Source organism: Tachysurus fulvidraco, chromosome 2 (assembly GCF_022655615.1).
Source record: "Tachysurus fulvidraco isolate hzauxx_2018 chromosome 2, HZAU_PFXX_2.0, whole genome shotgun sequence".
In the NCBI taxonomy this organism is placed as follows: Eukaryota; Metazoa; Chordata; class Actinopteri; order Siluriformes; family Bagridae; genus Tachysurus; species Tachysurus fulvidraco.
Window position 1 is genome coordinate 2,578,710 of NC_062519.1, and position 26,851 is coordinate 2,605,560.

Genomic DNA, 26,851 nt, shown 5'->3' on the forward strand with positions numbered 1-26,851 from the left:
TATCTGCTCGTTCTGTATGGAGATGCAAATCGATAATGAACAATCTCCGCTCGAAAAATTTACGTAGGACTTTTCTAAATTACGACACCGAAAAAAAGAATCGATGGGGTATTTTTTCATTCGCCGTCGGTAAACACTGTATGCTGAACAGGGTCGCATCGATCCGGAGTGCATCCTGGGAACAAAAACGGAAATACGCCCTGGATAGATGGGGCAATTTACAGTAGCTGATGTTTAGGGAGGTTGGAAGAAAACACACGCAAGAGTACAAGATCGAACTGTGAACCGATTGTGGAACCGAATTGAGATCTTGATATCCAAAACTACCATGACACGCTGAAAAGAAAAATCCTCCAACGTGAAGACCAGAGCATCTGTCCGTTCTGGGCGAACACGGCAGGGCTCTGTCCTGCTCTGCGTCCCTTCTGAGGATTAGCACAAATCCGCCTTCCCGTAATGGCTTTGCGATGTTTGCATGCTCAGCTTGGCTCAAAACAAGCTTTCTGTCATGGTCACTTGACTCGGAAGGAGAAGAATGGACAGACTGACTTCCAGAAGTCATCAGTGCTGAGTCAGTTCATGATAAAAACAGTTTTTCGTTTTGTCGCCGGGGCCGATGGCTATTTTCGGACGCCGTGTTTGCAAATAAGGATTTCTGCTGCTTCACCCGTCGATGTATGAATGGTCACGAATTGTAAAAAAAAAAAATTGTCCATGTGACCGTAAGGAAAGTACAAATCTATCATCTGTCATCTAAATTTAAAGAGGAAATAATTTCAGAATATGGTTGAACCCCGCTTATCGACCAGCTCGGACACGGACCTTTTCGCTTATCGAACAGTTTTCCGACCGAAATCCCGCTTATCGACCTCGACCCACGTAGCGCGAGGGGAAGGATCTTCCCAGTCTCGCCTCAGCCTTCGTGTAGAGAGAATCTATCGTAAATTAAACTTCGGTTTGTGAACAGTATTAGTGTTATTTAGCGGTCGATATAACGATTCAGTGCGTGTATATTATATATACACAATACTTTGTTTAAATTGTAAAGTCTCCAGGCAGTGAGGGCTCATCCTCCTCCAACTAACACTCCATCAAGCCATCACTGCGACTTAACGAGTAAGTACGGTACGGTACAATCATTTTTTTTTTGGTTACTTTTGTAAAGTTTTCAATTTATACTTTTTTACTGTATAATATAAAATATTATTTAAGTACCTGTATTATTTTTTTTGTATTGTTTAGTATTAATACTGATTAAAAAAAAAAAAAAAACAGGGCAAAAATTGTTAATTATCGGGTATCGGTGGAGGTCGGGAACGGATTAATCGGGTATCAGTTATTTCTTATGGGATAATTACGTTCGCTCTTCGACCTTTTCGCATTCCGACCGGTTTTAAGGAACGGATTAAGGTCGATAAGCGGGTTGCCACTGTACTAAATATTAAACTCACACGCATAAAAATACAATGTCCTATGTGACGGTAATCGACTTCGCGGCGTTTTGCCGTAAAAGTTCTGTTACGATACGATCATACGATCATACGATCATACGATCATCGGTTTTAATCCGGTAGTGTAGCGCTCGTCAGGTAATTAAAGTGTCTTCGTTCTGCCTTAAAAGAAATAAAGCCGCCTTCTTTAAACTTACTGGCAGTTTTGAAATCTATCATCATGTGGGAATCGTGCTGGTATTCAAACTGGGAGCTTGGAAAATTATTGCACCCTTGCTGTGGGATTCAAGTAGACATGTTTACAACGGACATAGCTCTGCTTAATATATATATAAATATATATTTTTTTTTTTTTCAGAGTAGCCTTTTAATATATTTTTATACCTGTAAAACTGTCATACTTACATTAAAAGCAGAAGGAATCGAACCCCATGAGTGAGATAGCTGTCAGTTAATTAGAAAACTTTCTACAATAAAGACAGCAAGAAAATGCTGGGGCAAGCAGCACTTAATGCTCCCAATACAGATATTAAAGGGTATCTGGGGAAATTTAGATATATTTTTTTTTCCCTTCATTTTTTTTTCCTAAATAAAATTAATGTGACAGAAATAAAGGCTCATTGCGCAGCAGCTCCAGGCAGCCAGGGAAAGGGATGGGGTCTGCATGTTAATTTATCACGGTGCTGATAAACTTCGACTAATCTTACTCGTATTAGTCAGGTTGGAGTCGAGACGCTTACTGAAGAGCGGCGGAGTAAAGAGTGCTTTTTTTTTCATTTTTTGTTCTTTACTTTGTGTGTTGTGGGACTCTACTGTACGTGACTCGGGACGCGGGCGGGCCTACGCTAAAAACCTCGGTCCTAGACATGAAACATCTCCTACACATTTATTCCCCATGTACACGCGGGTTACATAAATACCAGTAGCGTAGTTGTCTATATGGTAATTTCTAAAGGACGAAAGGTGAACATTCAGACACTGCTAAGTCACACCCACAATATGTTATCTAATGGTGAGCCAAATGGAGACATGGAGATAATAATGCAAATACACCCCCACACACACATACACACACACACACACACACACACACACACACACACACACACACACACACACATGGACACATACTGTAGATCCTGTAATTTGTCATCCCTCTGAAAAGCTACGACGTGTATTACTATAATTCGGTGACAGTCATAGTAGAAGAGAGCTGAAGTTACAATCAAGAGTGTGCACCGAAGCGTGGAGCGTATTAGCATACTAGAGCTCGGCTCAGGAAAAAAACATCGCGAGCTTGATCCGTGGAGCTGCTGAATAAATTATGAAAATATATAAACTAATTTGACAAAATAATGCGGTTTATATTCTCGACTGCAAAATAAAATAAACCACCCGGAGCTGCGAACGATAATATGTCGATCGAATTAGAAAACGACTCGGAGCCTCGGACTCTGGAGAAATTGATTTAGTACCGGATTCTTTCTGGTTCGACTGGATCGTGGCTAGAAATAGACTTGCAGGTTCTGTCTGAGGAGCTGGGAGGTGATGCGAGGTGATGATGCGATTCTGTCCACGTTCTAGGAAAGAGACAGACGCTCCAGACTGACCTACACCCGTCTCCAGGTCCTCTGGTGTTAGAAAAATCTGGATGTGGGTGCTAATCTGGGGCTTATCAGATGTCAGTCTTGTGTGATTTACTGTATTTGTCATGGCGAGCCGAGCGGACGTCGCTCCTGATAGCCGAGGGATAAAGAGGGCTGACGAAGAAAAAAAAAAAAAAGAAAAGTCCTGGATCGATGGTATGCTTCTTCGTAGCCTTTGTGTCATCGGATGCTCTTTCGAATTCTTTTGCTATGACATGCGCCGTGAGGAAGTCTCCTGAAGGGGTTGTGACACGGACACGAAGCCGGAGAAATGAGCCGTTCTGAAAAAGCTACCGTGATGATCCATGCTCGATCGCAAGCTTTGTGGTATCGTGGATGTCGGATAATCTATGCTATCAGAAATACCAAAATAAAAATCATTTAAAAAAAAATAATAAGGAAAAATATAAATGGAAAAAAAAGATAAACCTACTGTATATAACTGCCATCTGTTTATATTAAATAACGCATTGTTTGAACATGGATGCATCGTGAGTCCTTACAGACAAAACCATGTCATTGTTTGGAGCGCTTTTGTGCTTCAGGTCATGCTGGTCAGTTTCAATTTCTGTTCACCCGCCCGCTCGGAGATCGATACCAATCAAAGCAGTGATTGCTCTATTGTTCTCTGTAATAATACTGCTCCTTTATTGACTCCGTCCTCCATTACCGTCAGTGACCACATCTGCGTCTTTCGATACATCACGCCCAGGATAACTATCTGGCAGTCGAGAAGACAATATCTTGTTTACACTTGTGTGGTTTAAATGCTAAATTTAGCCATTAAAACGTCAGCGTCGTCTCCTGAGGCGATTTCTCCGATTGCGTTAGACGGTTTTACCGTTTAGGTTAGTTCGAGGTACCTGTTCTAAAGGCCTTCGTTTTGGATGTGATCCTCTGATAGGAAGCAATAACTGGTTCAATAAATGCTGGTTTCTGCAATCAGATATTGCATCAAATGCATTAAATGTGCATGCTCTAGGGATGTCAAAGTCTGAGGCTTTATAAATTGAATATCTAGCGTTGGATGGGAAATTAACTGCGGTGTGAGACGACGTCGTTTATGAGGCGGCTACAGGAATTACACGCGGCGCGTGGGAACGTACGTAGTTGGATTTGAGGAAACGCAGAAATATCTCTGTGACGCTGGGCGGTTTTTGATTTCAGGAAGTCGGCTCATGTGGGAGAAGCTGCTTACATGGACATGGTACCGATCCGTATCTTACTCTCGGACAACAAGTTAATCCAGGCAGTGTTCACTAACGGAGGCATTCATCAAGGCAGGAGATATGAGAATGCTCAAATACACATGGAGTCAATCATGCAAATGAGTGTATGAATACAAATGGATAAAGAGCTAAGCTATGCATACAAAATGCACTTTAGACTGCTGGCGGACAATCTGTCCTCTCACCTCTCTCTCTCTCTCTCTCTCTCTCTCTCTCTCTCTCTCTTACTCTCTCTGTCTCTCTCTCTTTCTTACTCTCTCTGTCTCACTCTCTCTCTCTCTCGCTTTCTCTCTCTCTCTCTCTCTCTGACTCTCTCTCTCTCGCTTTCTCTCTCTCTCTCTGACTCTCTCTCACTTTCTCTCTCTCTGTCTTTCTCCCTCTCTCGCTTTCTCTCTCTCTCTCTCTCGCTCGCTTTCTCTCTCTCTCTCTCTCTCGCTTTCTGTCTCTCTCTCTCTCTCTCTCTCTCTCACTTTCTCTTTCTCTCTCTCCCTCTCTCTCTCTATCTCTCCCTCTCTCTGTCTTTCTCTCTCTCTCACTCTCTCTCTCACTTTCTCTTTCTCTCTCTCTCTCTGTCTCTCCCTCTCTCTGTCTTTTTCTCTCTCTCTCTCTGTCTCTCTCTCTCTCTCTCTCTCTCTCTCTCCGTCTCTCTTTTCTGATTCCTCCTTAAACGTCTGCAGCACGTGTGCATTTAAATCAGTGCCTTGTTTCTCTGATTTATAGCTAGTCTATCATTATGAGGTACAATCATTTTAGGAAAGGTGACAAAAATGGAGAGACGTTAAGGTTAGCTGTTTAAGTTAGTCTACTTTAAACAGTTGCTGCTCTCGATGCTGACTCCCAGCTAAGCACGGAGCTCAGCGGCCTCGCTTCTATCTCGGTTTAAGTAAAAATCTTCAGCGTGTCATTTGTTTCTTTCTGCTGTGTGAATAAATCTTTTGATAGTTCGATGTGTCTCGATTAATATTCTGTTCCGTCAATTTGTATAATCTTTGAGGCACAGAATTTTCTATTAATTGCTACGCCATTTTGGAAACTAGCGTCACAGCTGATGAACTGTTGGAGAAATGGTATTTCGGGTCTCAGCGGTCCCGCTTCATCTTGTCTTGTGGTTCTTCTGCCTGAAGAATTGTGAATAATTTAAAAAAAAAAAAAAGAATAGCTCAAGCTAGTGTTAATGACATGATGCTGCTCTCAGAAAGTGACTGACAGTTCTCATGAAAATTACAATCTGGTTTAATAACTCTGAAAAGGACCAGAATAGAAACTCAAGATGTTTTTTTTTTTTTTACAGATAGTTAGCCATTTCTCATGCTTTTGGTAAACCAGGTCCAGGTTCAGGATTGCTGGAAAGTCTATTTCACTACCTGCATACTGAGTTCAGAAGCAGGTCCTACTTGAGAAAAATACACAAGACCTATCCTACCAGAAGCAACTGAACCTCTTCTACAAACAATAATCCTCTTTAAGCGGTGGCTATGGACCGAAATCTTTTCAACTCTGGGTTATTAAAGAAACTTACCTACTGTAGCTGTACAAAAATGTAGGACAAGCAAAAACTACTCTTTATTGCCAAGGTTGTATCTCTGTAGCTAAACCCATTCTATCAGCCAAGGTTTAGTCATCACGGTGCTGGTTAATGAAGCAAATGACCTGCTACTGGCTTCTGCTCGGGGTTTGGTTTCGATGTCACAGATCGCAATAACGCGCAATACCGAGTCGGTCGCAACCGACGTACATTTAACGATATAGGTTTGTGAAGTGAACTAAACGATGAAGCTCCGATGACAGAGTCTCAGTTCTGCTTCTGATTTGGAAGCCTGACAAACCGAGCCTTAGTGGCTTAAACACCAACACAGCGAGAAACGCTGAAGACACGTATCTAACCAGCCACTAATTAGGATGTGGAGCTTGTTAACAAGTAGGCAAAGGACCCTTTTGCCATTTGGCCACTGTTTAAACAAGCGTCTCTTGGAAACAGTTTGATCACTCAGCGAAGACATTAAAAACCACTGGATGAAAGAAATTGAGCTGAAAAAAAAAAAAAAAATCGAGGGGCCGTAGCAGTGGTTGCTGGAGTTTTTTTTTTTTGCCATTCTTGGAAAGTGAGCAAGTAAACACACACACACACACACACACACACACACACACACACACTGATGCCTGGGCTCTACTCAGAGTGTGCTGTGTGTTGATTAGGCATGACAATGAGCTGCTGCCTCCAAAAATATGCTGCGCGTTCCGGTGCACCGTGGCCATGCATGAATAAACATGATCTGTAATGAAGCTGAATGACAATGAAGAAAAAAAAAACAACCCTGATAAACCAAGAAAGAACTCGCCTATTTCCACACACTCTCTCTCTCTCTTTCTCTCTCTCTCAAAAAAAAAAAATGACAAAAAAGAAAGAAGAAGAAGTCACCCACAAAGCCATAGAGCACTGGGTTATTTTGAATACAGCTCCTGCATAATGGGGACTCGGTTTCATCGATTTGATTCCATTAGCCGAACGCTCCACTCCAGTAGACGTATCACACTTACATCTGTTTAAATCTATTACACCTACTTCTTTCTTTCGTTTCTTTTCTGTGGCGTAATTACGACATGATTTTACCGTTTACGACACGAACCCTGAGAGAGATATCGACCCCGACGTGCACGGCTAGCTTCTCTGTAGCGCCGTCTTGCGCCACCGAAATGAGGGAATTAGCAAAACGCGTTAGCGGATGGTTGAAGTGTCATTTTGATATTTGTCGGTTGTTGTTTCTTTTTTTTTGGGATGCAATGTGGAAGTGAGCCAGCTCTCTTACTGTTGGTGTCTGTGCCGTCTTGGACACCCTTAGTAGCAGCGTGTTTGGCGTTGCTGACGGAGGCTCGGTATATTCGATCTGCATTATGAATTCTCTTCAGTCTTAGAGGCGGCACAGTGGGGAAAGAAAGATGAAGGGAAGTACTCTAAGTACAGACATAATATGTTTTTGGTTATGTGTTAGCTGGAGCATGTTTTTACTTGCTTGTGCTTCTTAGCCATGCCTTTAATCCTAGGTTTAAATGAATATAGCGTGATAGGTAGCATATGACATTGGTAGTCGTACAGAAATGTTCATCCGGTGATGTTCAAGACAAAGATACACAAACATCTACATGGTGTTTTATTACCTCCTAGTTATCATTTTTTTCTCAGTTTACTCTCATTACTCTAATCGAAACAACTCAAACCCTGATTCCAGATGTTTTTAACATCTGCACAACACCAGCACCAATCAGAGGACAGTAAAATTTCGCATGTCACGTTTTTTTTAATCTAACAACATTCAGATTAGACTCATCGGAGTGGTGACGGCTTGACATTTCGACATGGACAAACTGATTAATCTTTCTGCTTTTTTGGGGAACTATAAAAATATACGATTTTCCATTTCTTCAAAAAAAAAATCCTGGCTTTTATCCTGGCTACGTTTCTCATTGTCGCTACCCGAATGTTTGTTTGTTTTTTTTTATCGCCAGACGAGCGAGTCATGACGTTACACAATGTGACTACATCACAAGGTCACGTACAGATAAAGCCTGACTGCGGTTTATTGTTAGCAAAGGGCAGAGAGGCGTTGGAAATATGTCACTGTTAGTTGAAATGTGGCATATTGTACAGTCACGGGTCGGACTCCAACCTCGATATAATGCAAGTGAAGAATCAGCCTGATATATAACACAAATAATCTGCGATCTGGATGACTTTAAAACAAGGGACTGGGAATTTTCTAAGCAAAAGCAAAAAACATATGAAAGATCGAGAAAAGATAAAGAAAAGCCTTCGACTCTGTGGTTCAGAGACTGACTTACAGCATTCTTTTCTTACTGTGCTATTGAAGGCTGACGTACATACGGTACAGACACGACTAAACAGCATGCGAAAGGTGTTAGAATTCCATATTTAGCGAGAAATCTGTCTTCTTCGGCCGATTACAGGGATAAAGTTTTAGCTGAGATTAATGTTGGATTCGCTTCATCATCACAAATACACCATCTAATTTTATACATCCTAATTTTCAGCGTCGGCCAGACAGCGTATCCTTACGGACGAACGCTATTTTCATGTAAATGCTCCCTGCAAAAGTTCTCCTTTCACTCTGTGAGCATTCCTCGCCACTGGAAGAGCTCTATTTTTAGCTTTATATCGGTGCCATTTGGGTTCTGACAGTCTGAGGTTGTAACTGTGACGTTTTTGTGCTTGTTTTTGGAGAGAACTTACAACAGTAATGCTCAGATGACAGCAGCTTGCCTCCTGCCAACCTTATCGGTCAGTTCTGAGACTTTAAGACGTGCCTTTACACTTGTATCTGACAGAATTTAGCTGCTAATGCTAATTTAGCATCAGTCTGGTGATTCTTGTCTTTTTAAATCAAAGGAAACAAGACAGAACTTGGACTACTTAAAAATCAGCAAGACATTAGCGAACTAGTTTATCTTGCTTAGCTAGCAAAACAAATGTTACTTGTGCTGTTACAATGATAACCAGATGACCTCATATGGATTAACAAATCTTTTTGCCAGTTAATGTTTCGTTATTTCTATCGTTCGGTTTAGGTTCTTCGGGCAGTTTAGCATTTTCTTGCTTAACCGCGTAATAGCGTTTCAGGCGGTGGCGAAGCCAGGGGGCTGTCCGGGGTGGCGCTGAACACCCCTGCCGTCTGATTGGCCACCCCAGGTGCCACCCCGAATTTTTATTTGATAGCATTGGAAGTTTGATGCTGATTGACATCTCATTTCACCAACAGTCACATGTCCAGTTCAGAATTTAAGTTTAGCTTGTTTATAGATGGTTTCATCAGTTTAGGCTTTACATAAAAATGTAATTAGGTGTTGATTTATGTGTGTTCACGATTTGATATAGCTATGGAATTTTTATTGTGATTATACACTAATGGTTCTTGTGTTATTGTAATGGGTGTATTAAAGATCACCCCCTAAAGTTGCCTTGGCCACCCACCCCTCTGGCCACCCCATGTACTGTATAAAACTGGTTTCAGATGTATCACATGTTATTTTCACATTTTTGGCTAATGAAATTGTTAGTTTGCTAAATTGTATGTTTACTCATTTTTAAATGAAGAAATAAAAGCACTTGATAGCACCCTGTAATGATAAAAACATTATTTTAGTCTTTTTATTCTTAAGAAAATTGACCATGTTGCATTAAGTATTAAAATGTCTTAGGCCAGTTGTACTTTATTACAACGGTGCAGTTTGTTTAGTGATGTTTAGTCCTGAGCAGAGTGTATCAGTAAAACGTTGCGGAAACTAAGAACCTCGTTTATTTTCATGTTTACGGTGTATAATCGCACGCAAACAATCTGGGACTTCAGGCTAATGTGTGGGTTTTTTTTCCTCTTTATTTTAATTTATTTACTCTTAGTCGCTGTATAGATTCGGTAACGAGAATCGTGATGAGTTACAAAACATCCACAATTTAGTATTATGACATTCTTGCAGTGTGCACGTATAAAACTTATGAAAGTTTCATAAACAATTACCTAAAAAACAACAACAACCGAAATAATAGGCCAATTAAGACATAATGAAGCTATTTTCTGCTACTACGCCCCTCTCCCTCTGCTTGGCTGAACCAATCCATCAAATAAGCTCTAAGGACTCTTAAGACCAGCAAGACTTTTTTTTAAACACAGAGAGATCAAGCAAGCTTGAGGGATCTTAAGAGAGCGAGAGAGAGAGAGAGAGAGAGAGAGAGAGAGAGAGAGAGAGAGAGAGAGAGAGAGAGAGAGAGAGAGAGAGAGACAGAATGAGTGCGAGCAGCCATCTTTTAATCCATAGCAGCCTCACTAAATTCAATTAGCTGAACAAAATTGCAGAGCTGATTCACCCAGCACAATTTAAAGGCTGCACCAGTTATATCCCAGAGATGAGAATCTGATAAGTTTGCTATCAACACGGCTGCTGTTTATCAACCTCAGCCGTTGATCGCACTTCCCCAAGGAGTTTGTCTGTACACAACAGCAATTGCCTCAAGATTTCGCCTCGCTGATATGCACACGGATGAGTGCACGATATAGGATATACGGTATGTCCTGACCTTCTTAATTCCCAGCTCGGGAACATTCTGCTTGTGTATCTGAGTGGAGAACAGGATGCCCTGACTGTGAAAGAGAGGAACAGGAAGTTTCTTGGCCCATGGTATGTTCAAGAACAAAACTCTTAAGACATCTAAGGGATGAAGAAGGTGCGTGTATCTGTGTAACATCTCCGACCCTTTGCAAGGACCACTGGAGAATATGCTTCCTGTGTAAGAACCGATATCCGTAAAAACAGAAAGTAAAGACACAGGATAAGATACAGGAAGCGGGGCTCAAGAACAAAAAAAGACTGACAGATACAAATGCACGACACAGTTTCCTTCTGCTAAGGTCAAAACAGGTCTCTTCTTGGTGGAAAAAAGCTACATTACTCTGACACGATTTCCCATGGGCACAAAGAAAACAAAAGGCACCGATATCAAGGGTAGGTACCATATAGATGTGTGTATGTCTCACCAGAGCAATAAATCATCGTTTAAAGTTGTTGCTTTTTTAGGTTTCCCTCTTAATTGCTGTTTAGGAAACTAGACACGGGATGCCATTGGTGTAAAATGACTATCAACACAACCTCACCAAGAATAAGTCGCTCCTATGACGGAAACACAACGTACATCCATGCGTGTTGTTGTTGTGGAGATGAACGCAGCTCAATATCGCCCCCTGCTGGAGCTCTTCAAACCCAACTCTGTAGATAGCTCTTGAAAATGAAGTACTTAGTAAAAACGCCTAAATGTTGACAAAAATCTAACACGCACGGAAACCCTGATTAGCTAAATCACAAATCACGACACCTCGGTCTGAATGATTTAAGTAAAAACGCTCCTGTTTCATATACAATTATGTTTATATACATACATATATAAATATATATGAGGATCTTTTTTCTGAACTAATGACCCAAATTCTCTATAGACTACAAACAGCACTATATATATATATACACACACACTGTATACACAAATATATAGAATCATTTAAGCTCTAAACGGTTTATATTTTACTCACGAAGGATATAAAATTTGCTTTGTCTCCATCTTGTGGTCATTTTCAGTTCAATATAACAAATGATCATGTTAAAAAGATGACCATAGAATATTATCAATATTTATTTATTTATTTATTTATTTATTTATTTATTATTTACTATTTACAGACTGATAACCTAATGTTTGTTCATCTCTTAAATTTAAACACGGATAATAATAATAATAATAATAATAATAATAATAATAATAATAATAATAATAATAATAACTGAGATGCAGCCTTATTACATGAGTACCTCAGATTTAACCTTGTGTTAGCTTAGCATAAGTGCAGCTTTCTGATTATCTTAAATAAAAGTCGTTAAATTCCGTTAAATTCGGTTAAATTCGGTTAAATTCAGTTAAACAACCAACAAACTCGCTTAAACGTCTAATTTCTGATTTCCGTTCATAGTTTGTTATTTGGATTTGAACGCTTTTTAAGCTAAAACTCACAAACAAACGCACAAACCTACCTTTCATTTTGCTGCCTCTTCAGTTTCAGGTGATTTTTTTGTTTGTTTGTTTTCTTACACAAATCCAACGTAAAAACGCGCGTGCGGGCTGTTTCGCTCTCTAACGGTCTCGCGCTCCGTCTGTCTCGCGCGCGCTCCTGCAGCTGTCAATAGTTTTGCAATCGAAATGTCTTCGATGATCAAAATACAAAGAAAAGAAAGAAAAGAAAGAAGAAAAAACGAGAAAAAAACCCTGTTAAACAAAGGAAAGGATCAAATTTCAAAATAAGAGGAGGAATATGAGGACTAAGAACAGCCAGCTGCTGTGTTAAGTCACAGCTTTAGAGAAAGGAGGAGGATGAGGAAGAGGATGAGGAAGAGGAGGAGGAGGAGGAGGAATCAATGACGTTTTCGTAGTACATCGGTGTAAATCGGTTCGCGTTTAAAAAAGCGACGCGTTTCATCGCAGCACCACAGCACAGCCTACATAAGTCAAAAAAAAAATGAGGAACAGTTTCACTTTATGGTGATGCTTCTGGCTCTCCTCTGCTTTCTCTCCTCTCCTCTCTTCTCCTCTCCTGTCTCTCCTTTCTCCCCTCTCCTGTCTTCTCCTCTCCTTTCTCTCCTCTCCTTTCTTCTCCTCTCCTGTCTCTCCTTTATCTCCTCTCCTTTCTTCTCCTCTCCTGTCTCTCCTTTCTCTTCTCTCCTGTATTCTCCTATCCTGTCTCTCCTTTCTCTTCTCCCCTGTCTTCTCCTTTCCTGTCTCTCCTTTCTCTCCTCTCCTGTCTTCTCATTTCCTCTCTTCTCCTCTCCTGTCTCTCCTTTCCTCTCCTCACTGTGAGAAGATTAGCAGGAGGAAGATGAGCTGGGATGAGGAAGAGGATGAGGATGAAGGTTGGTGGTGTGAAGGAATCCCGCTTCACATCATAAGCGAGGTCATTTCATTCCCGGTTTCACACACACACACACACACACACACACACACACACACACACACACACACACACACACACACACACACACACACACACACACACAGAGTGATATCCTCTGTTTAATCACCCTTATACACAGCACGCTTTCATCCCTCTAACGTGCCTCGTGTTCATTCCTTCAACATCAAGAGCCCAAATAATAATAATAATAATAATAATAATAATAATAATAATAATAATAATAATAATAATAATAATAAGAGTAACAATAAGAGTAACATCATACCTATACTACAAACACAACCTCAGCACACACAACACACACAGCCGATTCACTTTATTTTCTATCTTTCTTTCTTTTTTCTTTCTTTCCCTTTTAACGAGCACAACTCCTGCTTTGCTTTCCCCCACATGTAAGCAGCTATAGAAGCCAGCTATAGATTTGAGCTGGACCTTAATCTCGTCAACGTTTCAGCTTTTCGCGATGAAGCGCAAAATATCACGCGCTCCCTCTGTCCCTCCGTCACGTCCTTCCTTAACGGAAATCTAAACAATCGCGAGCGCGTCAAAAAAAGAATACTATGCAGAAATTAATATATAGCCACTATAAGAATAATAACGGTAGCAATAATAATAATAACAATAATAACCCAGATATTTTCGTCTCTTACCTTCCGGCTTGTTTTCGGCAGCCATTTCCCGTCCGCGCGCCACATCCTCCTCCTCCTCCTCCTCCTCGCGATCGGTGTGGGGGGGTAGGTCTGAAAAGGAGGGGGGATTGAGTACCACGCGCGTTCACGTGGACACCGAGTGTTGGGGACGCGCAAGGCTGAATGCGAGCACACAATTATAAATACAAACAAACAAACAAACAAACAAACAAATAAATAAATAAATAAATAACTTTTAAAAAATCGAGTCTTCCACTGGTCAGAAAAAATCGTGCAGTTAGTGACAAGTTAGTGACAATGGCGTTTAAATAAATAGGAAATAAAGAAAGGAATAAAGAAACAAAGAAATGATCACTATTAAATTGTATAAAAAAAATCATTCGTATTTTTTAGCTCCAAGGAAACAAAAAATATTTTTTTAAAGGTTTATCTATTTTTTGTTATTCGCTAAAGTTGCTTCTTACTGTTCGAATCTGTGAAACACTGAACATTTTGCACTTATTTATTAAAAGCAAAGGGAAATTAATTCTGTGTTTGAAGACGACAATTTAAGAAACGTCTTATTATGCAATTATTTTCATTTTTATAATAGCATACAGCTTTGTGAATACAGCTACAATTACATGTTATGATTGATTACTTATATCGATTCATTAATTAGTACATTTTGCTCATTAGACACATTATTCTGCCATGCATTGACCTGTAAGATCTATGCGCGTTATTTGGACGTGCCAGCGTTAAATAAAAGCAAAGGCTGTTTGCATACGCGTGCCCGTCTTCATGCTCGTGCCCGAGCGGCGCGCTGTTCTCTGTGTAAAGTGCTGAAGGAGCGCGTGGTGCTGAACGGACAGCTCCACCGCGCGAGCCTTCCAGCTTCATCCAATCACGCTTCATCACAGGGTTGCCAGATGTCCGCAAAGAAAATAAAAATCCTGAAATATAATTGAATCATGCCAGATGATGACACAATTCCTACTCGATCCTAAGCCTAAAGAAATGATTTTAAACTCCAGCAACGTTGCAGTTTTGTACAGTGCATTGTTAAAAATATCCTTTTTACAAGGAAACAATAAAAACAAGTGATGAATCTATTGTACTGTAGTACAGGGGGTTTTCGAAAGTTTTGCAGCCAGATGACGAGATTTCTACCATTTAAAGAAGCACATGCTTAGATGAATAGAAATAAAATAGCGACAAACATCTGTCATCTCTGAACCTCGGCTGAGCTCCGATTATTGCGTTATTTGAACACTTTCACGCTTAAATTTTTTTTTAACTCAAGTCTCAAGTAGTTCACATCATTAAACATTAAATCGAGTAGAAAATATTGAATCCTATAAGAATTTTGACTTTTTCTAAATATCACTTAAAAACTTTTCCTTTAAGAATCCAGAGACGTATTTCTGCATAAGCAGCTTCACAGATTCACGCTGCACGAGCAGGATTTCAGGATATGAGGAGGATTCCAGCCGCATCCTGAGCTCCGGAGCGCGCGGCGGCGCCAGACCTCTGTACCGGGAGTCGTTGGGGCTTCCTGCGACGGAAACATGGCGGCTACCATGGAAGATGAACTAGACACAGTCAACGATGATTATTATTCTCTGTTGAACGTGAGAAGAGAGGTAAGAGAAGGCTGTCGGGAATAATGTTCACACAGAGGCGGCCCTGGTCTCGCTGTCGGGACCAATGATAATGACACTTTTATCCTGCATCCGCATCATATCAGTGTGTGTGTGTGTGTGTGTGTGTGTGTGTGTGTGTGTGTGTGTGTGTGTGTGTGTGTGTGTGTGTGTGTGTGTGAGAGAGAGAAAGAGAGAGAGAGAGAGAGAGAGAGTGTGTGTTTGTGTGTGTGTCTAGTGTGTCTATCTGTGTGTTTGTGTGAGTGTGTTTGTGAGAGAGATTTTGTGTGAGTGTGTGTGTTTGTGTGTGTTTTGTGTGTGTGTGTCTATCTGTGTGTGTTTGTGTGAGTGTGTGTGTTTGTGTGAGAGTGTGTCTTTTGTGTGTGTGTGTGTGTGTGTGAGAGAGAGAGAGAGAGAGAGAGAGAGAGAGAGAGAGAGTGTGTGTGTGAGAGAGTGTGTGTCTATCTTTGTGTTTGTGTGTGTGTCTATCTGTGTGTGTGTGAGAGTTTGTGTGTGTCTGTGTGTGATCCCTGGTTTAAAGCTCACATTTGTGTATCTGTGTGTGTGTGTGTGTGTGTGTGTGTGTGTGTGTGTGTGTGAGAGAGAGAGTGTGTGTTTGTGTGTGATCCCTGGTTTAAAGCTCACATTTGTGTGTCTATCTGTGTGTGTGTGTGTGTGTGTGTGTGTGTGTGTGTGAGAGAGTGTGTTTGTTTGTGTTTGTCTATCTGTGTGTGTTTGTGTGAGTGTGTGTGAGAGAGAGAGTTTGTGTTTGTGTGTGTGTGTATTTGTGTGAATGTGTGTGTTTTGTGTGTGTGTGAGAGAGAGAGTGTGTGTGTGTCTGTCTGTGTGTGTGTGTGTGTGTGTGTGTGTGTTTGTGTGTGTGAGAGAGAGAGTGTGTGTCTGTGTGTGATCCCTGGTTTAAAGCTCACAAGCAAATAGATAACTAATGCGTTATTTAGTAATGCAATGAAGCAGCTCTAATGAAGGATTTGCATTTTATTACACCGCTTAATTTAAACCCCATATAATTTCACTTTGAGATTCAGTTTATTTTACATGAAGCCTTTGTTCGTCACATGTGCATTACACTAGAGTGGAACTCTTCTCCTCATATTCCAGCTTGTTAGGAAACTGGAGCAGAAAGGGTTAAGAGTCTGACAGTTTCAGCACTGGGGCTCGAACCCCTAACAACCCGTAGCACCACCGCTGAAAGATTACTAAGAACACGGTAACTTTTCCATTGGCTTTCTTGACCTTTGCTTGAAGGCAACTCAGGAAGAGCTGAAGTCCTCGTACCGGCGACTGTGCATGCTGTACCATCCAGATAAGCACAGAGACCCTGAACTCAAGAGGCAGGCCGAGCAGTTGTTCAACCTCGTTCACAGGGCATATGAAGGTAATAAACAAAACAAAAAAGATCCATTATGACTGTCAGTGCACATGACAGGTACACAGAACCCATACAAACATGTAAACAGTTACAGCCAACTTCAGATATTTATGCAGAACATATAGAGAGAACAGAACAAATGAAGTGTGAGATAGATACAGTTAGCCAAAACAAACCTGCGCTGACTTATTCAACAATCGTAAGAGAAAGAGATCTCAGAAAACACCCCAACACACTGCTGACTTTCACACCTTTTATTTGTATGCGTTAAAAAATGCTTCATGCTGTGGTATGAATCACAGCACGGTTAAGGATGGAGAATATGTTCGGGTGGGCACGGTGGCTTAGTGGTTAGCACGTTCGCCTCACGCCTCCAGGGTTGGGGGTTCGATTCCTGCCTCCGCCTTGTGTGTGGAGTTTGCATGTTCTCCCCGTGCCTCGGGGGTTTCCTCCGGGTACTCCGGTTTCCTCCCCCGGTCCAAAGACATGCATGGTAGGTTGATTGGCGTCTCTGGAAAATTGTCCGTAGTGTGTGTGTGTGTGTGTGAATGAGAGTGTGTGTGTGCCCTGTGATGGGTTGGCACTCCGTCCAGGGTGTATCCTGCCTCGATGCCCGATGACGCCTGAGATAGGCACAGGCTCCCCGTGACCCGAGAAGTTCGGATAACTGTGGAGGTATGAGGTGAACATGCTTACCACTAAGACACGGTGCCCCCCCCCCCCCCACCACCACTACATCATCACATTAAATCAAAATCTTTCATGGGACTGGACACCGGAGCACATTGCAGCTTTTACTTAATAATGTCACCTAATGTGGAGGCTAGCGCAGGTTCTTCAGGTTTTGGGGTTCCTATAAATTTGGAATAAGTAACTTTTCCATTTGACCATAAGGGTTTTAAAATAAAGATTATAAAAAAGCTTCAGTCAGGAAGATTAACCACAGTTCAAAGGGAATCAACCTGGATAACATTAAACACTGAATATTGTGAAGTCAAGCGCTCACTGTGTCTCACTGTCTTGCTCTGCTTAGTCCTCAGTGACCCCCAGGCTCGAGCCGTATATGACATTTTTGGAAAGAAAGGACTGGAAGTGGAAGGCTGGGAGGTAAGACCGGGACACCACAGGAACAAGCGATGCAGGAAAACCAATTTACAGACAGAGGTATGGGGTGTAAATGATTGTGTCCTGTTTTTTTTTTTCATCTTCTTCAGGTGGTGGAGAGGAAGAAGACGCCCGCAGAGATCAGGGAGGAGTACGAGCGCCTGCGGAGGGAGAGGGACGAGAGGAGGCTACAGCAGAGGACCAATCCTAAAGTATTCAAACTCCTATTCTAACTGTGCTTGAGAATCAACTAAGGTTGTAAGATGTTCGGTTCGTGTCGCACAAAGTTTGTCGTTAAAGTCTAGAGAGCAAAAACAAGCCGTGCTTTCGATCCTAAGACCGCTCTATGAAGCTTCGTGGTCTTTGAATGTCACGAGATGGAAAGTGTGTGAAGTAAATAAGAGAGAAAATCTGTCATCATTCAGGGGACCATCAGCGTAGGAGTAGATGCTACAGACCTGTTTGATCGTTACGAAGAAGACTTTGAGGAGATGCCAGGAGGAGGGTTCCGTCACATCGAGATTAACAGGATGCACATATCGCAATCTGTCGAGGTAAACAAAAGACATAAGGCGTACGTGGACACGTGTGAGGACTCGGATACGACCTGACGCGTCCGTGCCTTTCAGGCGCCGCTGACCACGACGGACACGGCCGTCCTTTCGGGCTCTCTGACCACGCACAACGGAAACGGCGGCGGGAATATCGGCCTGTGTCTGAGACGAGTCACCTCGACACGCGGCTGGGGAGAGGTACAGTACCACACCCAGACTTGACACTTTAGCCTCTTTCGCTAACTGTTAAATAGACCTCTCATCGCTCGTGTAAACCCGAGTCGGAGCTGCTGTTCTTTGAGATTCTTCAGCACTTGACTTCTGTTGTTGTCTGTTTGCAGCTGGAGTTCGGAGCCGGAGACGTCCGAGGGCCTCTTTTCGGAATGAAAATGTTCCGTAATGTTACTACACGATGGTAACGTGTTACAGATGATCTCCTCTTAAGTTACATGTAAAAAGTCCATCATCCGCTTCTGTGAATGACCGACGGACGAGGTGTTACTATGGAAATGCATACAGATGTATTAAAACATGTGAAGCTTTTCTTGGGGTTTTTTGTTAGCGTGGTTTTCGTTTCCAGCTCCGTGACCGCGCAGTGCGGCATGCAGTTCTCCTCACGCGGCGTGCGCCCGAGCGCCGGCACCATGATGGCGCGTCACCTGGACCAGAACACGATGGGCTACCTGCAGTGGCGCTGGGGCACAGAGTCGGCCATGACCACCAGCGTCGTCCGAGACACCAAGACCAGCCACTTCACCCTGGCCCTCCAGGTGACACCTGCGTTCATCTCGTCGAAGCTCATAACTAGAGAACGTCGAGAACGTGAACTCATTCCTCTCTGTTTTGTGCTTCCCAGCTCGGCATGCCTCATTCTTACCTGATGATGAGCTACCAGTACAAATTCCAAGATGAAGACCAAACCAAGGTCAAGGGTTCTGTCAAGTACGCCTTGTGATTTATTTATTTATTTATTTTCATTGACACATAATGGTAGAAACTGCGTGTGAATCTGATCCTCCTGCCTCGCTGTGGTTCAGGACCGGGTTTTTTGGGACGGTGGTAGAATACGGCGCCGAGAGGAAGATCAGCAGGCACAGCGTTCTCTCGGCGACAGTCAGCATCGGGGTGCCTCAAGGAGTCTCTCTGAAAATCAGGTTGGGATGTTTGTTTGTTTGTTTTTGTTTGTAGTTTGTTTAATTCCGAACAACCGCAGCGCCGTGTGTGTGTGTGTGTGTGTGTGTGTGTGTGTGTGTGTGTGTGTGTGTGGTCCGGAAGAACTCCACGCCGCCGTCGCCGTTAATCTTTTTTTAGCCTAAATAACACGAAAGTCTCGGTGATGTCTTTTCTTTTTTTTCTCAGCGTTAGATCCTGTAACAAAAAAAAAACCTCCTTCCCTTCCGTACAGCGGATAATTACAAAACTCGTACGACATACAGCTGTTATTTATTATTATCGAGTTATAATTGACAATCTTCATCTTTAACCTGCATTTCTCTCTCCGTCACAGTAATGACATGCTGCATCGCTTCGTTTCTGTCTTCTGTCAGATTCTGTGCGGTTTATCCGAACGAATCGTTTCTTCTTCATCCGTAATACATTCATTCATTCATTCGTTCATTCATTCTCTACCGCTTATCCGAACTTCTCTATCTCAGGCGTCATCGGGCATCGAGGCAGGATACACCCTGGACGGAGTGCCAACCCATCACAGGGCACACACACACTCTCATTTACTCACACCCTCACACACTACGGACGATTTTCCGGAGATGCCAATCAACCTACCATGCATGTCTTTGGACCGGGGAAGGAAACCGGAGTACCCAGAGGAAACCCCCGAGGCACGGGGAGAACATGCAAACTCCACACACACACACAAGGCGGAGGCGGGAATCGAACCCCCAACCCTAGAGGTGTGAGGCGAACGTGCTAAACACTAAGCCACCGTGCTCCCCTTCTCCGTCCATAATCGTCCAATAAAGTATCGTGACGTCTCTCTGCCTCTAACAGATTTGAATCCGTCTTGCCTCGGAATTACGACTGGGCCAAAATATCTTATATATACGATGATAATCGAGATGTTTTTGTGTCATGTTCATCCTGATCTACGATTTCTGACTCTACTTGAGAAGCTTGTGAGAGTGGAACGAGTCAGAATCGTCTGCTCCGGAATCGTTCCTGGTCTCGTTTACAGGAGCCGAGCAAATCACGAGGGATAAAAGCTGAAGTCGTTAATCGTTTCCTTTTCCTCCTCCAGGTTAAACCGAGCCAGCCAGACGTATCTTTTCCCCATCCACCTGACAGACCAGATCTTACCCAGCGCCGTGTTTTACGCCACCGTCAGCCCTCTGCTTGTCTACGTAGCGGTTCAGAAGCTCATAGTCAAGCCTTATGTACACGCCCAAAAGGAACAGTGAGTCTCGTGACACGATGAGACGGTTTATAATGAGGTTTAAACTCGTCATTGTCACGTGTGAGTGTTTGTGTTTGTGTTTATCAGGGAGCTGGAAAAGCACAGAGTGAACTCTGTGACCGATATAGCCAAGAAGAGGCAGGAGGCGGAGTCTGCTGTGAGTATTCACAACAACACCGCGTTTACAAGCTGTTTGTGATGAAAGATTTTAGCTTGGATTTAATGCGATAAATCTGTCTTCATCTCAGGAATAAATATAAAAAAAAATTTAAAAAAAACATTTATAGCCAAAATGTATTAATATATTTATTTAATATCACTTGGGATAATTATTATTATTAATATTTCGATTACGATTATTTTAAAAATGCTATGAAATATTGCATTCCGGTTTCATTAGAGAGTCTGTTGTACTGTTGTAAATATATTTGATTTATTTTTGGATTTTTCTTTTCTTTCATTTATTTAATCGATTGTGGAGTCGTGATGGCTAAAGACGTCTAATTTAGTCTAAATGGAATGTAATCATCAGCCTAAAAGGAAAAAAGCTGGACATGTAAACAAGATAAAACAAGGATGTAATTAATTAAGTGGATCAGAACGAACCGTTAAAACATTTTTTTGGAATTATATTTAGTAATGGGGAGGGGAGGGGAGGGGGGGGGGGGGGTTGGCTTAGTGGTTAGCATGTTCGCCTCACACCTCCAGGGTCGGGGGTTCGATTCCCGCCTCCACCTCGTGTGTGTGGAGTTTGCATGTTCTCCCCGTGCCTCGGGGGATTCCTCCGGGTACTCCGGTTTCCTCCCCCGGTCCAAAGACATGCATGGTAGGTTGATTGGCATCTCTGGAAAATTGTCCGTAGTGTGTGAGTGTGTGTGTGAATGAGAGTGTGTGTGTGCCCTGTGATGGGTTGGTACTCCGTCCAAGGTGTATCCTGCCTCGATGCTCGATGACGCCTGAGATAGACACAGGCTCCCCGTGACCCGAGGTAGTTCGGATAAGCGGTAGAAGATGAATGAATGAATGAATGAATATTTAGTAATAATTTTCTCTGTACACTTTAAACTATGAACTCGAATTGAGATTATGTGAAACATTATTAATTAATTAATGCTTAAAGGTTATTATTTGCTATGACAAATAATCCCTTTTTTTTTCTGCTTGCGTGTTTGTAGGTGTTACTGATGCAGGAGTCGGTGCGAAGAATCATTGAAGCAGAAGAGTCCAAAATGGGTGAAGTGAAAACGCATCACAGTCCCGACGTTCGGTTTAGAGTCGAATAAATGAAAGGGTTGGTGAGATTTAAGACCCAGCCGATGGCACTATTACGAAGATAATTAAAGTGAGGTGAAATAAACCTCAGACACTTTTTCTTTTTCTCATTTAGTCCGTACCGTGTATTCGTTATCCCTAAAAAAATGCTCATTTTCTGGCTTCTATCTCCTCCGTGAATTCTTCGCCGGACGCGTCGGAGAAACATCGGCTGTAGCTCGGCCCGTACCACATCCATCTGCATATTACGTCTGATCTAAACTGAGTCGGGATTCTGTCGTCCTTACGGTGTGTTTCAGACGTGTGTTTTTCCCTCTGTTGATGATCTTACACTGAATTTTAGAGCTGAAGATAAATCTGAGCTGCTTTTTAGACGAACAAACACTCGGATCGTCTCAGAGAGCAGAAATCAAGCATCGCGTTAGTTCAGGCAGGCCACGCAGTAGGCTGCATCAGCTGCTAATCAGCTGTCCACAAGGCGCACCGATCCAGCATGACTTCTGTAATTTCCCTCCTTTAAATCCTCACCTTCGAGTGCACCTACGCATCACCGCTGCTGCGATCCAACACCCTCCTCCGTCCCCGACTCCTCCAGCCGAACCCGTCGATTAAATTCTTCACATAAAAAAAACAAATAATTCACACCTCGCGCAATTTCGGTTCTGATTCTGAGCTGTAATGGGGGGGGGGGTGTCTATTCATTCCCCAGCGCTGCCTCCCTGCCCCGTCCATGCATGCGCACGGACAGGCGCGTGGGAAAATTCTCCCAGAACAGAACCATCCCGCTAACACTAACTGTATGCTCGCTAACCTTCATTTACGTTGTGGTCATGACTGAAATGGGTTTGATCTCAACGTTTACTCTGAAGATACAAACATCTGTGTGGAGAAAATAAACCTGGAACTTTCCTATGTATCTATCACCTCTAGTGTTGTAGAGAAAAACAGAAACAGTGATGAAACTCTACACATTATTAAAGTCCTGAGTGTTTACTTTCATACGAGCTTCATAGTAACACCGCCGTGGAGTGAGACGTGAGGAAGAACGCGAGGAACGCGGTGAAGGTTTTGACTAAAGGCTCTGTAGCTTTTTTTCCCTTTAAACTTTAGAAAGCTTCACCATGTCGAGTGAAATTTACCAACCCGATTGTATAATGACCCCGAGGGCAACTTCTATCTAGAATGTGCGTTAGTTTATTTATTTATTTTTTTTAAGCTATCTTCATCTTCTGTTTATTCCTGTGAGCACTTCTTTTTTTCATCTTTCCAGTCACTGTGAAAATCTTCAATCTCACGCTCAGGTCTCATCATCTTAAACGCCTGGTACGGCAAGTTTATGATGGACACCAGTCAGAAACCGGAGCGAGCGAAGGTCATCGACGTGACGGTGCCTCTGCAGTGCCTGGTGAAAGATTCCAAACTCATCCTCACCGAGGCGTCAAAGGTCAGACCTACGTCCGCTTCTCTACCTGCTCTATTAAAGGTGGGGTCTCCGATTTTTGAGAAACGCTTCAGAAAACCGAGTCGGGCCGAATAATAAACAAAATACAAAACAAACGTGTAGCCAATGAGCAGAAAGGGGCGTGTCTTGTCGATATGGGCGGAGAGAGTGTTCAGTGCGCATGTGTGACGTTAGCAGAAAGCGGTTTTAACATCGACATGGAGGATAAAAACAAAGAAAGAAAGAGAAGAAAGACTTACGATAAGGACAAGAAGTAGGACGTGTTAATATAGGATCAGCTTTCCAGCGCTGGAGAGAACTGAAGGAGCAGGAAGTTGGCCACATATTCACAGGTTGGAGTTTCCCGAGTCAATAACTCCTGAGCTAAACGCTGTTACTACACAAATAACACCTCTTTTCTATCGTAGTAATGTAGAGAGGCAGCTACAACCGCCTTTTGTGTAGTAACAGCGTTTAGCTCAGGAGTTATCGACTCGGGAAACTCCGACCTGTGAATATGTGGCCGACTTTACTTAAGACGCCGAGGCGCTTTTTTCCTTCTCGATAGGTGAGTAACGTTGGTTTTGCTTTGTTACACAGAACTAATATATGCCTTTGTCCTTTACATCATTATGCTTGTGTGGCATTTTTGCTTGTTTGTTTATCTACAATCGTATTGTTCTTCCCTTCAGCTATGATAAAGACACATTTCTTTCTGTTAGTCGCCTGGGTTACGTATGTGTGTGTGGGCGGAGCTATTGATACAGGGGTGGGAACCGTTTGGGTTAGGGGGGTGTTTGTTTTGGTGATTTCAAATATCAACATTGGCTTTCAAACAACGGAGACCCTACCTTTAAATCCTGCTGACACTGTAACCCTAACTAACCTCACGTGTTGCCCCTGGGCTGCTCTCTCAGACGGGGTTGCCCGGCTTCTACGACCCGTGTGTGGGAGAAGAGAAGAGTCTGAAGCTGCTCTACCAGTTCCGAGGAGTCCTGCACCAAGTGCTTTCCGGAGACTGCGAAGCTCTTCGGATACCCAAGCAGTGTGAGTTTAGTTAAGAAAAATAAATAAATACATGAATAAAAACACATTTTATTCACATTGCTGACATTTTCACGATCATCTCTCCCACTGAAGCTCACAGGATAGCGAGAGATGGCGAGAGGTAGGATTCTGCCCCACGAGTGCGAGACAGACGGACGACAGGACGTCGACCGAAGGGGAGTCCGACGGGCTTTCCGATTTTTTCCCGTCGTGAATTTGAGTGTGTAAACCACGCCCACTTTTCCTTTACCCTCGATCTCATTAGCATATTTGAGATTATAACTCATTATAACATTTGAGACAAGAGCGCGGTTCACACAGAGCACGGTTACGAGTGAGAGGATTTAATTTACCCCGAGATGTGTTTCGTTACAAAACAGGAAATCGGTAAGGAAGTGTGTACTAGCATCAGGAAGAGGCATTAGCATGTTCGCACGTTCCTACTGAAAGCTTTTCCTACTGACACTTTGTTAATTTTGTGGGATATATGCACGCTAAAGAGCGAGAGCGTTTAATTGGAAGGAGTACAACCTTTCACCACTTGCTTTTTTGCGCCTACGTCATCGAGAGACTCTTAAACACAAAAAACTGCTGACGCGACAGCTTCCCTGACAAAATAAAATAAAATCAGAATGTCTTAGAGCTCTGTCTACGTGGGAGGGGCATATTCTTCTCCCCTGTCAATCACACTAGCCCTAGCCAATCGTATGTGAACGTGAGCTCGTGTATGCGGAAGAGGGCAGACGGCAGATGGCGCGTTTTGTCCTCGGTGTGTTTTAGTGAATTGGAAACGACGAGGCTTCACGTGTCCTGGAGGAAACCTTCATCTGCCCTGATTGCTATCATATGACAGGGCAGGTTATGTCTTGTATGGAGGGATTTTGTCAGGTGACCAAATTGTGTTATAAACACTTTACCACAGCAGGTTAATTAACACCAGTCGAAATTGAATCTCGACCACACGCTCAGTTTCACTTTTGTCTGTCTCGCGTTAAACAGAAGGTCTGTGATTATTCCGTCATGATGTCGTATTTATCTATAGCTACTTATCGCCGTAATGTAAAACGCTTACGAAGGATGTTATATCGCACAAATGTACTTTAGAGCAGAGGAACTGAACGTCTTGTCGGATGGTACGGAGCATACCGACGCACCCGGGAACCAGAAACTTAATATTTAAAAGTTAAAAAAGTTTTTATTTGCTCCCCTTCAGTGTGTCGTTATAAAGTATAAAGTTTCAATTTGTACGTGAGTTGTATTGTGTATTATGTATAGTTCATTAAACCTTATTATAACACAATTATCCTTTTGCCAGATCAGATTTTTTTTGTACTGTGATCAGGTGAATGCTGTATTTATTATGATGATGTCACAGATGCATGTACACTTATGGTTATTGTATTTGAATAGAACTGGGCAAAAAGTATAACGTTCGCCTCACACCTCCAGGGTTGGGGGTTCGATTCCCGCCTCCGCCTTGTGTGTGTGGAGTTTGCATGTTCTCCCCGTGCCTCGGGGGTTTCCTCCGGGTACTCCGGTTTCCTCCCCCGGTCCAAAGACATGCATGGTAGGTTGATTGGCATCTCTGGGAAATTGTCCGTAGTGTGTGTGTGTGTGTGTGTGTGTGCCCTGTGATGGGTCGGCACTCCGTCCAGGGTGTATCCTGCCTCGATGCGACCCGAGAAGTTCGGATATGCGGTAGAGAATGAATGAGTAACATTTCCATGTTGTTCAGATTACTATCTCAGTACGGAGGATGTTTTATCTCCCACATAATTAACTGAAGACGTGTAAAGATGTGATTTCTCACTTTGTAAAGAAAAGAAAAAAAGCATTGGGTTAAAGTCGTCTTTTTTGTTCATAACATGAACACACGAGTGTAACTTATTTACAAATTCAAATCACACATCAGATCTCGGTTCACATTTTAATGTTTACTTACAACTCAGATCTCCGTATAGAGACCGTTACATGACAGATGAGGATGCTAACAATGAAGAAATCGGGATTTAAAGGAAAAACTAAACCCTCGTGAACCTTTGTGACGACGAGGTTGCTGAAGGAACGCGTTTAAGTGACAAATGCACAGCTACAGTATGCGTGTGTGTCGGAGTCATCTGAGATCAACTGACTCGACTCACCGACTCTCTCCTAAAAGATAGATAAATATCTATATCTTAATAGCATTATAGACTGGATGCGGCTCATTTACGTTCACATTTCATACCGAAATGGAATGAAATCTTAATTATTTTGGACATAAAATAATACTTTAAAACTTTTGTATCACGTACAGGAACGCACTGTGATACGTATCCGTGTATCGATGTAAGTTCTTCACTTACGGCAAGATGATATTTCCTTGGAAAGGTCTCAGCTTAGACCAGCTTGAGCTGCAGAGGACACTTGTGCAATATATATTAAAAATAAATAAATAAATAAATATTTTATTCTCACTAACAAACAGCTCAGATTGAACAAAATCACACCGTGAAAGGAAAATGCACTGC

The 26,851-nt window shown here is 42.5% G+C and overlaps 2 protein-coding genes across 4 annotated transcripts in view; one reads left to right on the forward strand and one right to left on the reverse strand.

Moving 5' to 3' along the window:
- The window catches only part of LOC113657243 (calmodulin-binding transcription activator 1-like), a 255,734-nt gene extending 242,165 nt beyond the window's left edge, over positions 1-13,569 (reverse strand). Inside the window, exon 1 of one of the 2 annotated variants that reach the window (XM_027168903.2) lies at positions 13,499-13,569. In XM_027168903.2, the coding sequence (XP_027024704.2) occupies positions 13,499-13,523 (25 nt within the window). In that variant the 5' untranslated portion in view covers positions 13,524-13,569. Of the gene's footprint in view, positions 1-11,913; positions 12,238-13,498 lie in introns of those variants that run through there. The other variant, XM_027168904.2, reaches the window with a different exon arrangement.
- LOC113657244 (dnaJ homolog subfamily C member 11) lies at positions 797-24,958 on the forward strand. Of its 2 annotated transcripts, XM_027168915.2 has the most exons (17): positions 803-1,116; positions 14,888-15,123; positions 16,387-16,516; positions 17,544-17,617; positions 17,725-17,826; positions 18,040-18,168; positions 18,244-18,366; positions 18,510-18,583; positions 18,749-18,938; positions 19,025-19,110; positions 19,206-19,322; positions 20,426-20,581; positions 20,669-20,738; positions 21,757-21,814; positions 23,155-23,297; positions 24,212-24,341; positions 24,435-24,958. In XM_027168915.2, the coding sequence occupies exons 2-17, from the start codon at positions 15,049-15,051 to the stop codon at positions 24,464-24,466; spliced, it is 1,689 nt and encodes a 562-aa protein (XP_027024716.2). In that variant the 5' UTR covers positions 803-1,116; positions 14,888-15,048; the 3' UTR covers positions 24,467-24,958. The 2 variants fall into 2 exon arrangements, with proteins under 2 accessions (XP_047664410.1, XP_027024716.2); XM_047808454.1 differs by lacking the exons at positions 24,212-24,341; positions 24,435-24,958 and having other exon boundaries at positions 797-1,116; positions 21,757-21,872; positions 23,155-23,280.
- The last annotated feature ends 1,893 nt before the right edge of the window (positions 24,959-26,851 follow it).

What these genes read in the sequence shown, in the direction of transcription:
- LOC113657244 (XM_027168915.2), top strand. Translation starts at nt 15,049, where the DNA reads ATGGCGGCTACCATGGAAGATGAACTAGACACAGTCAACGATGATTAT. An exon ending in AAGGTCAAGGGTTCTGTCAA is followed by an intron (nt 19,111 to 19,205) that starts GTACGCCTTGTG and finishes GCTGTGGTTCAG; the next exon opens with GACCGGGTTTTTTGGGACGG. An exon ending in TCCTCACCGAGGCGTCAAAG is followed by an intron (nt 23,298 to 24,211) that starts GTCAGACCTACG and finishes CTGCTCTCTCAG; the next exon opens with ACGGGGTTGCCCGGCTTCTA.